Here is a 16115-nt window from a genome sequence, read left to right on the forward strand (position 1 = left end):
AAAATGTTTCTTCTTTCAACGATTTGTTATTCCCGGTAAAAAAGAAGAAAAGAAAAAAAAAAAACTTGTAATTTCCTTGAGTTTAATGACCATAGAGTTCAGAGTATATTGTGAAAAAAAGTTACTATAGATTGAGTTTTTTTGGAAAAAGATTACTATACATTATCTTTACACTATTCCCCCAACTTATACTTCAGTGTGTATATTACATATGTCACAAAGTAACACGTAGCACAGAATATTGGAAGAGACACAACAAGTTGGATCAAAGCCGAATTTTGCCTCTTCTTCCACTTTCCCACCTCACTAATTGGATAAAACTCATACTCACATTTTGTATAGTAGATGTGAAATTTAAGATTCATCTGCACTTGCAATGGAGTTCGGGTTTCTCTGTCCATATCTACACTCACTCGTATATATAAAATTTAAAATTTTTATCTATTATAATTAATATAATAAAATAATTATTATTAGACAATAATAAATTAAAAAATATTTTTTTATAGAAATAAGATTATAATTTTTAATATTTTAAAAAATTATTAAGTATATTCAATATGTATATAAATTTAAAAATTACAATAATATTACTTGTAGAACAGATTCGGGTGCAGGTGGGGGTGGATCACCTCAAACACGTCTCCACCTCTAGATTTTAATTTCGGGAAAAATCTGCACCTGCACTCAATCAAAACGGGTTTTCTCCGTCCAAATCAAGTGGGTTTGGGTGGGTACGCGCGAGTCTGAATTATATTGTCATCCCTAATCATTGAAATAATACATTGGTTTTTCATGATAGAAAAATGAAACAAGGGATAAATTCATAAGGTTTCAGTCGTTTGTCCTCCTACTCTTTTCCTCTTTGCCTTTTCGATCAATTTTTCATTTTTCAAATTATGATCAAATTTTTTGTTTAATTTTTTTTTATTCTTTATTTACACATATTTCATTTTTCTTTAGTGTTTTATGTGGGTTTGTCCTCTTAGTGTGACAAAGTGTTTGACTTGTTGTTTTGATTTCTTGTTTTACTACAGTATTTTGATTTTCTGTCTTGTTGTGATGTTATTTAGTTTAGATTGATAGATAGATTTGATCAAGAGTCTAAATTTAGTCAATGATTTTGTCTTCGTCAACGTTACAGTCTCGAAGACATGGATATTCATGTCACTTCAATTTTGTTGCTTTATCACATTTGCAGATATTATGTTGTTTTATGTTATTAATATGAGTGTTGTGAGTTTGTTCGCAGTTGCATCCTTTTTGTTTTTAGCGATTTTGAATTGTAATTTTCTCGATCGATATAATTTTTATCAATTTAAATAAATGAATATCGCTATTTACAAAGAAAAAAAATGACGATTTAATATTAATAATACAACGAAATTCACTTCTGGTCAAAATGGTTTAAGTTCAATGGACTAGTTAATTGCTCCACATTTTAGTGTGGGTTAGATAGTAATTAAAAAAAAAACTAGACAAAAAAAATGTACGCACAGATTGAGGATGGTATCACTGTACCTAAGAGACATCCATTAACACAGCGAAGGGTTTTCGATCTTTGGTCTTTGTGAAGGTTTGGATCATGAAGATGCATATTCAACTTATTTAAGTAATGTGAGAGTTATATTGATATATAGTTGTATTATATTTTGATTTAATCTTATTCAATTTAGTTTGTTCCACGCTTTGTTTAGCTAGTTAGTTGTCCTAATTATATATATACTTTTTTAATGTAATTAGCTTTTGAATTTTTTTTATATATATTGTAAGTACAGAAGTACGCCTAAGAGGGGGGTGAATTAGGTGTTAGTAAATTTTTTTATTTTCAGTGATATGGTAGTTGAATTTTCTGAGTTAATATAATGTCTACTAATAGTAAGGTGCAATAAATAAATGAACACAATAGATTTATCCTGGTTCCCCTTATAACCAATGGTACGTCCAGTCCTCTTGCACACCACAAGAGATTGATCCACTAATTGTCAGAAAATGTACAACTCCCACCCTGGGATTCTTGCTACAAACTTCTAACAACGCTTCTAAGATAGCACACTACTATCTTAGATTGAGCTACTTTTAAGAAAGTATTGCTTTCTTTTACAAGTGATACAATATGATTTGAATAAGAATAAGGAGAGGTATATTGATAAACAATCCAATAACAATTCAAGTACTTGAGAACCTTTATGAATGATATGAAAATGAAATGCAAGTACTTTGTAAAAAATCAGAATTTTGTTCAAAGTTGTTCAAGGTATTGATTCAAGGATTGTGTGTTGTTTGATCTGAAGTTATGGGGTATTTATACTCCATAAACATCTCTTCAGATTCGTGGCCATTGATCCAAGAGGTTTGATAAAAAAATATAATGATTTGGAGTCATTCCAGATCTGAAAAATTGTATTGCTTCCAGTTGTATTCGAATACAGGATGTGTGTATTCGAATACACCTCTTTGTAACGTTCAAAAATATTCAAAAATTACACCTTGTATTCGAATACACATGTGTGTATTCGAATACAGATTAGTGAAAATTTGCCACTGACTTACTTTGTATTCGACTACAGAAGGTTGTAGTCGAATACATATATAAGGATTTTGGCCATTGACTTGATGTGTATTCGACTACACATAGTCGTAGTCGAATACAACTTTGAGACTTTTGTTTCTGACTTGCTTTGTATTCGAATACAGGATGCTGTATTCGAATACACTTGTGTATTTTGTAAAAAATATTAGTTTTAAGACTTTGTTAATGCTATTTTGACTTTTGAAAATACTTTATATGCATATGTAAATATGACTTGTTCTCATGTAATTGAAGTATTGGTTTGCATCATACACCTTTACATTTTAACATTTAATATTTGAATTTGAAGCTTTATTAATGAAGATATTTGAACTTCTTTTTGAGGTTGTTGCTTTGACCATAATGGTTGATCTTTGTCATCATCAAAAACTTATAGTTTACATATATAAGAACTCATTCTTTGTAGTTCATAACAATATATTTTCAATAAATAAGAGATAAGTTATTTAGTAAATTTCCTTCTTCAATTATCAAATAATATGGCATTAGATTTTAACAATTCTTACTTCTGCTTTATTTCTCAAAATCATAACGCTTCCCTATTTTCTTTCTAAGATCTCAAACCTGGAATTGTAGGGTAATCTTTAGTAAAAACTCTTGTTGGGTAATCTTTAATAAAAACTCTTGTTTTATTCAAGATTCACATGCCCATAAGATTATTTGCCCTTTGAAGAATCTATTTTGCCCTTTGATGATTTTGTTTTACATGATTCTATTTCTTATAATAAACATGTATATAGTATGAACTCTAATTCCTTTGATATTTGACATTATAGGTTAGGTCATCTCATTATTACTATTTTACTCAATATATGTAAATTGTTTCCATCAATAAAAAAGGTGATTTATGATTCTTGTCATTTTTTGCAAATTTTCTAGACTTATTTTTCCTTTAAGTTCTAACATTTCTTTACATGCTTTTGATTTAATACATGTTGACATTGGGTCTCATTGGTGACATTCAATAGATGGATCTAAATATTTTTTAACCATTGTTGATGACCGCACAAGATTCACTTGGATTTTCCTTATGAAAGCTAAATCATAAACTAGATCTAAACTCCAACTCTTTATCACCTTTCTTTCCTCCCAATTTTCAAATAAAATTAAAACTATTAGAAGTGATGATGGTGCTTAGTTTAATATACCTACTTTTTTTCTTTCTTTCTAATTTAGGTATTTTGCATCAAATTTCATGTGTGGAAACACCTCAACAAAATTCCGTTGAGTAGAGAAAACACAAACATCTATTAAATATCACTAGAACTTTATTTTTTCACTTTAAACTTCCCAAATATTTTTGGTCTTTTACACTTTGTCGTGCTACTTTTATTATAAAACAAATTACCTACATTTGTGTTACAAAATAAGACACCTTATAATATGCTTTAGAACATGCCACCTACTTTTAATAACTTAAAAGTGCTTGATTGTCTTTCTTTTGCTTCAACTATATTAAATCATAGGACTAAGTTGGATTCTAGAGCTGGCAAATGTATATTTCTTGGATTTTAAACATGGGATAAAAGGTTATGTTTTATTTGACCTTCATACACGTGATATTTTTACTTCACGAAACATTATTTTCTATGAGCATATATTTCCTTATACTCAAATGATTTTGTGAATGTGCATTGTATTCCTAATTATGTCACTGATTATACTACACTTCTTTTTTATGATCTCATTTATATTATATATATTACTGGTCATGTTTCTAATATATTTCATAATTCACATTCTGATAACCGCATGTATATCATTACCGATTCTACTAATAGCTTTGGACATACCTTAAGAAGGTTCTCTAGACCAAGGTAACAACTCGCATATGTGTAGGATTTTCAATGCAATATGGTTGTGGTTGATTCTTCATCCAATCATTTATATCTGATTTCACTATTTTGTTTTATAACAATTTATCACCTGCACATTTTTCTTTTGTTTATGTTATTTCTGTTGTTCAAGAACCACACACTTATAAGCAGGCGACCAAACATCCTTGTTGGGTTCAAGCTATGAATTTCGAAATTCAAGCTCTCACCCAAAATAATACTTGAATTTTGACTTTTCTCCCATATGATAAGAAACCAATAGGATGCAAATGGGTCTATATGTTAAAGTATAAAGTTGATGGTACAATAGAACCGTATAAAAGCTAGATTAGTTGTTATGGGTTTTACCCAAGTTGAAGGTATAAACTTTTTTTACACGTATTCCTACCGCTAAACTCACAACTGTAAGATTACTTTTATCTATTGCTTCTTTCCAAAATTGGCATATTAATCAACTAGATGTGCATAATGCCTTTTTACATGGTAATCTAGAAGAAGAGGTTTACATGCAATTATCACCTGACATTTCTATTAATAACCTTACACATGTTTGCAAACTTTTAAATCCTTGTATGGCTTAAAACAATCTATTCGTCAATGGTTTGCATAAGTTTCCACTGCTTTACATTCTGTAGGATATTCAAAATATGCCTATGATCACTCGATGTTTAACAAACAAATCTTCTATTGATAAATTCACAACCTTGTTGATATACATTGACGATGTTATTGTTTCAGGCCATGACATTGTTGAATCAATAAATGAAAGATTTCTTCGACAAGACATTCAAAATCAAAGACTTAGGACACTTGAAATACTTTTTGAGACTTGAAGTAGCTCGTTTCAAGGATGGTTTGCACATATCACAACGAATATACACTTTATATATCTTACATGAAGATGGTATTTTGGCTTCCAAATCGGCTTTTGTTCCTATTCAAAAAAGCAAGGAATTTTCCAAAGGTGAAGGTTCATTCCTACCTGATCCTACATCATATAGGCGTCTAATTGGTCAGCAGATATATCTCACCAATACACGCCCAAATATAAGCTTCTTTATTCAAGAATTGAATCAATAAATGACAACACCAAGTTTCCAACATCATTAAGTTGCTCTTCAAATTCATCGTTACCTCAAATCATCACCAACTCAAGGACAATTTTTTCCAGCATCTTATCCTCTTCAACTCAAGTCATTTTGTGATTCGAATTGGGCTAGTTGCTCCGACACACACAAATCTATTACTGACTTTTGCATCTTCCTAGGTGATTTTCTTATATCATGGAAATCTAAGAAACAAGTTATCGTCTCTTGTTCTTCTATTGATATCGAGTATAAGGTCATGGTGTCCAGTGTTTGCGAGCTTTAATGACTCCCATATATTCTCAAATGATATTAAGGTTCCTTAACGAAACATGCCCTTCTCAATGACATACTGCCTCAAATTCTTCCTTCCACGAACGCATCAAACATATTGAGCTCGATTGTTACATCGTTCGTGAAAAGCTTCAACAACATCTTTTTTGTTTACTTCCAATTTCTTCGCTTCAACTTGCATACATGTTTATGAAATCTTTGGATCTTACACAATTTTATACCTTTTTATCCAAACTTAGACTCACATCTATATGTTCATCAGCACGAGGAAGGGTATTGATATATAGTTGTATTATACTTTGACTCAGTCTTGTTCAGTTTAATTTGTTTTACATTATGTTTAGCCAGTTAGTTATCCTATTTACATTCTCGATTTTCTATGTAATTAGCTTTGGGATTTTTTTATATATAAGAATCTATTATCTATAATTTATAACAATATATTTTCAGTCAATTTAGTAAATTTTCATTTTCAATTACCAAGTAATAAGTTAATTGAGTTTAATTTCTATATATGGTATAAGTAAAAATAATTTACTCGCTATGACATATTAAGGAGAATTAATCATTTATTTTTAAACTCGTTAAATAATATAGAAAATAATCATGAAATACATGTGCAATATATTTTTTTTGGAAGAAATGTAAATATTTGTATACCTAATAACAATTATTAAATTCCTAATTAAATTAAAGAGTTTCATTACTAAGGAATATATTTCCGCCTTGCCAACATACTAAAGTGTAATACAGGGTCATAAGCAATAAAATTTAAATATATATATAGATACCCCTGTGAAATCTTTTTTTTAATATTGTTTGAAAACATATTATATAGATTTTCAAATAAGAAAACTTGTAAACATGTCCAAAAAACTTGCAACAAATTTCTTGCAAAAGTAATTGTAGGTAACCATGTAAAATTGTCCATAATAACAGAGTTGAGTAAGACAACTCATATTACGCTTATCGTTAGTATAAATTTAGTTAATAAGACAATAACGATAAACAATTGTTGCATATGATTCGATATACAAGACTAAGACTAAGTACGCGATTGTTAGTAGAGCGAGACACACCTCCACTTTCTCCTCCTTGATTATTCTCCAAGGAAAGGAAAATTATTGAACAATATATAACAATAAACTGAATAATAAATTAAAAAACCAAAGAACCTTGAATGCGCAAATAAGTGGTTTCGAGACAAGTAATAATCCTACAAAAGCTATGAACCAACAAAAAACTCAAACCCACTTTTCCGTTTGTTTTGGAAACTTAACTTATTTTCCATCTTCTCTTTCTCTTAATCTCCACCATTCCTTTTAAATCCTTGCAAGTTGTAACTACATAAGCATATATATGAATGTGTCTATATGAAAAGTGATTGAAAATCTTATCTTATTTATACCCTATATCTTCCAATTTTCTAAGAAAGATTAAATCAATACATATAGTGCTTCTTGCAAAGTGCAAATTATTTTTAAGAAATGGAGAACAAAGCAAACTTGATAAATATGAGAACAAAAGGATGCTCCACAAGGCTAAAGAAACATGCCCCATCGTTTATTGAGATAAGTGACCGACCCACTAATCCTTTTGCTCCTTCTATAGATTCTTCAAATGCAATTCCTTTATTATCTCCACTTATATTAAATCCACAAACAGAGACTACTATACAAACTCAAATGTTACAAAATAATGGCAACTATGGTAATGCCATTAACAATGAGGCTATGAGTTCACATTCATCCTCCAATATGCAAAGCAATGTATGGAAACATCCGGCTATGGCCCCATTTTCGGAGTCTTCATCTTTATGTAATTTTTTACAAAAGCAATGTGTTATTGTGAATAATACCCAATGAAATGGACCACCTCAAACATTTCTTTATTCTCTTATTATGTATATGATGTTGAGGTTATTAGCTGGTTAGGGGTTAATTTGATTTTTAGTAGTGAAATATTTCAACGTGATATATGGGGTTAATTATGCTCTTACTCGCCGTTTGTTTTTACTGAATTAATCAATTGCCAATATCTTCAATTTAATTGTTAAGTTTTAATTATAGTTATAAATTGTATTCTATTCCATTCAAAATATGATAAACATCTCAATTACTTCCTGATGATATGGTGTACAAGGTTTTTGAGAAACTTGTATATATATACCCACTTAAAATTAAAAATTATTATGGATTATTTTAAATTACTTATATATAACAAAAAAGTATCATAAAACCGTTGAATTGTTCAACATTTTTAAGAACCTCTAAGAGCACATAATCGCCAATCATACTTTTTTTTTTACTCGGTCGCCAATCATACTTGGCTGTTGAATTTAATATAAAAACAATAAAACATATTGATTATTTTGTAAAAAAAAAAACAAATTATAAATTATAAAAGTGCATTTGCATTACTAATCCATATATATTAGTAGAATCTAGGAGATAAGGTATTGGCATGTGAATGAAAATGTCGACAGAAAAACAAAATGATGAAATCTGGAGTGTAGTAACAGTAAACAAGAATTATGTAATCGAAGCTTGTTGAAATAAAAAATTACAAGACTGTCCATTATTAAGAATTATTTTAAAAGTAAAATATTGATTTTATTGTCTAAATCAAAAAAGTGCATACCACTAACCTACATCTTCTAATATTGATTTTATTTGCATTATGCATTCAATTCAAATGCTTTATATCAATGATTGTACGGTTAGAGATTAAACAAAACTTGAATTAAACTATCAAACATTATACAAAAAAGTTTCACTATTTTTCATTTAAACAAACATCACGCATCTCATTAAATTTCATGTCACTCTTACAAAAAAAACTATACAATTTTTCATATATCATCATCAATTAGGGTTTAAATTTTGTGCGGTTTAAGTTTTTGGTAGATAAGAAAATCCAAAGCAATAAAAAATAATCAATCTGTTTTAAGTTTGATTTTAATAATATATTCTTATGAAGTCCGAACAAAACCAATTCGATAAAGAACAAAATAATTTGATTTGGTTGAATTAGTTTAATAATTTTAAATTTTTTGTAAGTTATTTTTAAAAATTTAATTTTTTTCTTCCAAATTCTTTAAATTTTTTAAATTATTGAAACAAGTTCATAAACTGTAACGAGAAAAAAATATATCCAATGATTAAAAAAATATACAAGTATAATATATATTTTTTTAAAAACATTATGAAGATAATGTGAAGTTAAATATAATAAATATATTAATTTAGTTTGAGTTTTGGATGATCAAATTTAAATGACGTAAAATCGATATTCAAACTAATATAAAATTGGATTTGACTAGTTTGATTTAATTTAAATCTAAAATTTGAACCAATTTAATCGGTTTGGATTGATTCTTTTGTTTCATTCTTACACCCCATATCACCAATAATATTTAATGATCAAGTATATGTTCCACATAATAGGAAAAACAAGTAAAAAAAAAATCTTAACTTTTCTGACCAATCTCCCGCTATATAATTTCTTATGCACTTTATGAGCTTTTTTGTTTCTTTTTTCCAACACTTCCACGTAAAATACAACAACATCCATAACAATTTTGTTATTCCAACATCCATAATGTCTTTCTCTTGTCGACTTCTTGCTTAAAGGTACAACGTTGTACACACAAAAACCACTAGGAAATTCTACAATACAAAGTTGTTGTTGAAGAACGAGACCACACAACAATAGAGTTTCTCCCATTTGATTTGTTTTCTGAACTACTTGTTCACATTTTCGAAGAAGAAGAAGACATGACACTAATAGTGGATGAGGATGAAGTCCATGACGATTAAGATGATAAAGCCTTATACAAAGAAGATGAATTGTGAATTTGATGGAAAATTTATGGTTTTAATACTGAACAAGTCTTACATGGGACAATCTCAAATTAAAATGTTTAGGTACATACACATATAAAAATTAAAAGAGAAACAATTTAGTCATACCATTGAATTCTTTTTTATTTTAGTTTTTTTATTTATGTGCGTGTGTCTAAAAGTTGTCTTCAAATATTGTGCTAATGTAAATATTTTTTTTCTTCTTTTTATAAAGTTATCTATAAATTAATCACTAAATTAGCAAAGACCAAAATCTCTTTTTTATAACATGCACTAAACATACCTTTAAAATATTTTAATTGAATTAAATTAATTTTTTTAAATAATAATATTCTTCGTTGAATTATTTTTCAATTAGTTACCCATTTGAGATTATTTTTCAGTTTTTTAATTTGAGTTTAATTAAAATGTCTAAAGTTGATATGTCAAAAATATTAATTTTTTAAAATATTAATATAAAACAACTTTATATTTTCGATGTATACAAATTAAATTATAAAAAAATAAAAATAAAATGAAGAAAATATCATGAAACAAAAAATTAAAAATAATTGAAAGAAAAATTAACAAAAACTTAGTAAATAAAAAAAATAATATTTATAGTGTATTAATTGAAACATTTTTTTATTTCATTTTTTCTTATAATAAATTATTAATAACTAATTTATTTTTGATTGTTTTTTTTTTCTCAGTAACTGAATAAAATAAAAATAAGTAAATACTAAATTATCTTAGTTTAATTTTTTTGAAACTAAAAATTATTTTTATTATTTAAAAGACTAAATAAAATCTCATGACCTTTTTCTTTTTGACTGAAATGATTGTTTATGGTATAAAATTGTTATTTCTATTATTAACAAACTTGAGGCATTTGATAATTTTGTTTTGACATATAGGAATTTGTTAACATTTTTCCTGAAAAACTATATGGGTAAAATTGTAATTGAAATCGAGGGATGAAGTTGTAAATCGCGCAGTTCAATTAGGGCATGCTTCAAGAAGGTTCTTCTGAACCCAACCACAGCTTCGCGGTTCAGTGCAAGCAGTTCGAGCTCTAATTATCGAGCATCTTGGTTCACACATCACCCTTCAGAATCAGAACCTATCTCTTATTCATCTTTGTTCCCGATACATGCCATAGAAAAACCCTAATCGCTGCTCTCGAATTCTCAATCACAATCTCAGCCACACACTCTTCTCTCCGTTCGGAATCTCTTGCCGTCACAAGATGTCTGGCGGTTTCTTTCGAGTAAGTACATCGCAAACCTTTCAATTTTCAATTACTCGTTTGCCTCTTGAAATGAATCGAAGTTAGTTTATTATCTCATAATTTCTCAGATCTTATCTGTTAAAATCCTTAAGTGACTTCAATTTGATGAAAATAGAGTAGTGTAATTATAACAGAATATGAAGCTTGCGCCTAGGGTTTAAAATATTTGTTGCTCAGTTAACTGTTTCACATCGGCATGTAACTGTATCTGTTGTCAAATAATAAACTGAATGAAATAGTTGTTTTGTAATTCAACTTATTATTGTGTGATATGTATCGATGTGCATCAATTGTAGATTAGATTCATAGTCTACTTTTTAGCATTTTTAGTTGCAATATGTTACTTAGCTTATGAATTAATATACGTTGAATTTTGGATATAGGGTACATCTGCGGACCAAGACACTCGGTTTTCGAACAAGCAAGCGAAACTGCTTAAATCACAGAAGTTTGCACCGGAATTGGAGCATCTGGTTTGTTTCCTTGATTAAGTCAGATCAATTTTCTCTCTCTAGGGTTTATGACTGTTTTTGCTATTTGGAATTGGAACTACAAGAATCAATGTGTTTTTGAACTTGATATATTTGTGTTTTTAATTAGTCACACTGCCTTCGTCTCTGCTTATTGTTGTTTCAATGTGAACCGAGCTTGAAAGATGATTTGTAGGTGGACATGACGAAGGTGAATATGGAAATAATGAGGCCTTGGATTACCAGAAAAGTGACTGAGCTTCTTGGGTTTGAAGATGAAGTGCTAATTAATTTCATACACAGTCTTCTGGATGCAAAGGTAATTTACTTTTTTTGAAATATTTAGGGTTTATGGTAATCTTCAAGATTAATGGTGCTTTCAACATTCTACTTTTTATTTGCTGAATCCAAATATTATAATTTTTTTATAGTTATTAAATTGTATTTGTTGAAATCTATATCTATATCACTTTTAGGTTGAGTTGTAACCGTGCAGTCTTTTTTCCTCTAAAGGAACTACCGTCAATTTACATGCAATTTTTTGATAATTGCTTTAATGTTTTACCGTCTTGCCACATTCTGTTTGTTATGATGCAGATAGTGAACGGGAAGGAAGTTCAAATACAAATTACTGGATTCATGGAAAAAAACACTGGCAAGTTCATGAAAGAGCTTTGGACGCTTCTTCTCAGTGCACAGAAAAATGCCAGTGGTGTTCCTCAGCAGTTCTTGGATGCTAAAGAAGAAGAGCTCCTGAAAAAGAAGGTTCTTTCGAGTCTTGATTTGCCATTCATTGGGTATTAAAATACCTTTTAACCTAATATCTTTTTGGGGGGGTTTTCTGAATAAATTTGTATCCATGGATTAGGCTGAAAGTGATAGGATAACAAGTGAAATTCAGAGGAAGAAAGAGAAGGAAAGTAAAGAGATCATGGAAGAGAGGCTGAAGAAACTGGTAATACTTCTTGTTCCTTGCTGGATTACATTTTATAGGACTGAGATTTTGGTTTTAACTTCCATTTGTGTTTCCATTGCACTCAGCAAGCTTCTGCAATTATTTGGGTTCATGTCCTTTACCTCAAACTACTGTAGGACGGAGGATTAGATGCGAAGGACAATGATAATGCTTCAGACCCAACTCTGAAGCCCAGGGATTCAGGGCACTACGTTCAGGATGGGAAAGAAACCGACAAGAGGAATGGTGTTAGAGCAAGGAACAGGTAAACTGGTTCAATTCCTTATTTTTTAATCATTATATGATGATGTTTTTTTTTTTCTGTTATCTTATTGGTTTCACATGGGTCTAGCTTCAATATATAAGCTAAAATATGTTTACTGTTTCTTCCAGTGGGTTGACTTGTGTTGTGTTTTTATTAAGTAAGACACGGTGAAAGTGGCTAGGCTTCATTCTAGCAGAGGACCTAGAATCCTTACAATAATTTGCATAACTGAAAATATTACCTGTAACCCTCTTTGGCCATCACAAGACCACCAATAGGTATCATATAAACTTAACTAACAAGCTAACAAAAACAAATTTACAGGACCACCCATATGAAATTCTTCTAGTGCTCATAAGTTCATAAGTTTCCTTGACAATCATAGAATTGCTCTCATGATAATTAATTTAGAGTAGTGGAAAAGTTGCATGAAATTTGTAAAACTTCCTTCACTACGAAGTCATTTGAATTCATTGCTATTTCTTGATATTTAATATTTTGAATGTTGTATTAGATGCAGGAATAAACTACCTCTGTTCAGTTTTTCGAGTGACACCATAACTGCATGACATACGCATTAATTTTCATTTTTCTTTTAGCTTAAACTCTATTATTTTACTTTGGGTTGGTGTTTGGGCAGAGATCATTTTAGTGAAATCGGCTCTGCACCTAAAACGCCTGTTGAGTGAGTTCTAGGGTTTCTAGCTCTGCACCTAATTGGCTTTTATTCTCTTCTAGGGTTTCTAGGTCCCCACATTCACCTGCAGTTTCCACTTCACCTTATCGGTACCACCATTTAATATCACATGTTTAACACATTTTCCATCTTTTATATTGGATTAAAATGCTATAAATGTATTACTTGATATCTTCGACAGAGGCTCACCTTCAAGGGCAACCAGTAAATCATTTTCAAATTCCCGAAGTTATTCAAGGTATGCTTTTATATATGCTAACATAGATTCCTTTGGCTTGATTCCTAAATGTAGCTTTTGTCATTCATTAGCATAATTTGACGGATATAAGAAGTTCAACTTGGCCAGCTAATGGATCTTTAATTTGTTCCCTGTGCCCTTTTAGCCTTTATTAATGAGTAATATATTACACATTTAACTTTTATTTGGATTTGTCATTTTGAATTAATGGTTCTATTTTGTGAAGGAGTATATCCAGATCTCCAGAGGCTCGAGGACGTTCCTTTTCACGACGACAATCTATTTCTCCTCGAAGGCGTTCACCGCAACGATCTCCTCACAAGAGGTTATCTTATTCAAGGAGATCTAGATCTAGCTCAGACTACGAATCTCGCTCTCCTATACGACGTGGAGTGCGTTCTCCATTTCGTCGACGCAGAACACCCACTCCTGTTAAAAGACGCAGATCACCCTCTCCTGTGCGACGGCGCAGATCACCCTCTCCTGTACGGCGACACAGATCACCATATCTAGTGCGGCGACACAGGTCACCCTCTCCTGTGCAACGGCGCAGATCACCTTCTCCTGTGCGACGACGCAGATCACCTTCTCCTGTGCGACGACGCAGATCACCTTCTCCTGTGAGACGGCGTAGATCACCTTCACCAATGCACATACATAGATCACCATCACCTATTAGACGGAGAAGGTCACCCTCACCCATGCGACACAGATCTCCTAGTTTCCGGTATAGATCACCTTCACCGGTGCGTCGAGTACCACCAACCCGTGGTCGTAGGTCAAGCTCTCCAGTGCAATCCCCTATAGTGCGAAGGTATGATAGTAGAAATCCACGACGCAGGTCTCCATCTCCTTTGCGGAATAGATCACCTGTTTTTGTCAAGAAAAGATCTACAGGGGCATCCCCTAAGAGGTCTCCTTCTCAAGATGAATGGAGTTCTCAGTCTCCTATACGTGTATCTCCATCTCCTGTTAGAAGAAGTTCACCAAGGCAGCAAAGAAGTCCTGTGCAGTCTCCTATGGGAAGAGTCAGGTATAGTGACACTTGAGGGAGTGCTTGAATAAGCTCGTTTGATTTTTCTTTGGCGTGCATGATTTTGTGATAATAGTAAATAATAAAGCTTTTAAAAAGAAATATTTAATTTTTAAATCGCCCTACACTATGCCCTGTATGGAGCTGTGAAATTTTGCAGAATGATATTTTAAATAAGTTTTTTTCTTGCAAGGAAATTTATGAAATCTGTGGGGATACCTGTGTTGCAGGGTGCAAAAAAAATTATCACCAGAAACTCATCAACTCTCTAGTCCTTTGCGGTCTGTACAGCGAGATAAGAATGGCAAAGCTTCGCACTATAAATCACAAGATTCAATGTCCTCACCAGAGAAGTCTCCAATTCGATCAATATCACCACAAGCAAGAAATAGGACCAGCAGTAAAAATAGAAGGTAATTTATCGCGACTTCATACAATGCTTTTTATCTGCCATGCTTGCCTGCCCGCAATAGTTAGTTTATGCATATTTAATTGGCTTTTGAACGTGTTTAGTTCGAATGAAATCCCTCTGAGGCAAACAAGAGAGAAGTTGACTAATGAAGGAAGCTTGAGTCCCCCAAAGAAACCAAGAAACCAGAAACCTAGTGATGACATCCTAGAGACAATTGAAGGAGCAAAAGAAACATATTATTCTAGGTTTGAATATGAATTGGATAACTTTCTTTTACCTATTTTAATTGTGAGAAATATAAATCAGTCACAGATTTGTTTATTGTTTTGCTTGCTCTTTTTCCTCATTTTCCCCCAACTCTCTTGTAGACCGCAGAGAGATCCAAAATCAAATTCATCTGAAAAGAAATCAAGACACTCCCCAGTTAGTAAGCGAAAAGGTTCACCTGCAAAATTTCATCATGAAGATGATTTTTATCCTGAAAGGGAAGCTGGTCATCAGGCTTCTGAGAATAATCATTATGATAAGAATGAATGGAGTAAGAAAGGCCAGGAAATAATAAAATGGTAATATGATTACTGCACTTGTTATGACTAATTTGATTGCCCGTACTACACTGAACATCTCTGATAATGGTAAACTCATGTGGCAGTGATAAATCTTCTGGCAAGGGAGGTGAGTCTCCTGGTCAACAAAAGTCACCAATGAACAAAGAATTTTTTTCCAGCGAGAAGCCTCGTGATTCTTATGCTGCAGAAATAAAAAAATCTGATGACAAGGATCAATCCAATTCAAAAGCCAGAAGTAGTGATCAACACCACAAATCAGAAGACACTCAAGATTTAGTTGGAAGAGTTGATTGTGTCAATCAGAGTGCTTATGATTCTGTTTCTGAAGATGGTAAGAATAGAAGGGATGGAAAGGATAGGAGAAAGCATAAAAGGTCAGAGAAAAAAAGTATATCTTCTGATGAGGATTATAGTTCTGATTCTGAGTTAGAAGACAGGAAAGAGGCCAAGAGGAGGAAAAAGGAGGAGAAGAAAAAGCTGCGAAAGGAGGAGAAGCATCGAAAACGGGAAGAGCGACGGCGAAAAAGGGAAGAGCG

The 16115-nt window shown here is 31.3% G+C and overlaps 1 protein-coding gene across 1 annotated transcript in view; it reads left to right on the top strand.

Annotated features, from left to right (window-relative positions):
• Positions 1-10599: 10599 nt before the first annotated feature.
• The window catches only part of LOC101513414 (uncharacterized), a 7589-nt gene continuing 2073 nt past the window's right edge, over positions 10600-16115 (top strand). Inside the window, exons 1-12 of the mRNA XM_073370031.1 lie at positions 10600-10919; positions 11324-11413; positions 11607-11729; positions 12008-12175; positions 12279-12365; positions 12503-12630; positions 13509-13565; positions 13804-14598; positions 14829-15011; positions 15112-15255; positions 15379-15576; positions 15663-16115. Of these exons, the coding sequence (XP_073226132.1) occupies positions 10899-10919; positions 11324-11413; positions 11607-11729; positions 12008-12175; positions 12279-12365; positions 12503-12630; positions 13509-13565; positions 13804-14598; positions 14829-15011; positions 15112-15255; positions 15379-15576; positions 15663-16115 (2447 nt within the window). The 5' untranslated portion in view covers positions 10600-10898. The remainder of the gene's footprint in view (positions 10920-11323; positions 11414-11606; positions 11730-12007; positions 12176-12278; positions 12366-12502; positions 12631-13508; positions 13566-13803; positions 14599-14828; positions 15012-15111; positions 15256-15378; positions 15577-15662) is intronic.

Source organism: Cicer arietinum, chromosome 6 (genome assembly GCF_000331145.2).
Source record: "Cicer arietinum cultivar CDC Frontier isolate Library 1 chromosome 6, Cicar.CDCFrontier_v2.0, whole genome shotgun sequence".
NCBI lineage: Eukaryota > Viridiplantae > Streptophyta > Magnoliopsida > Fabales > Fabaceae > Cicer > Cicer arietinum.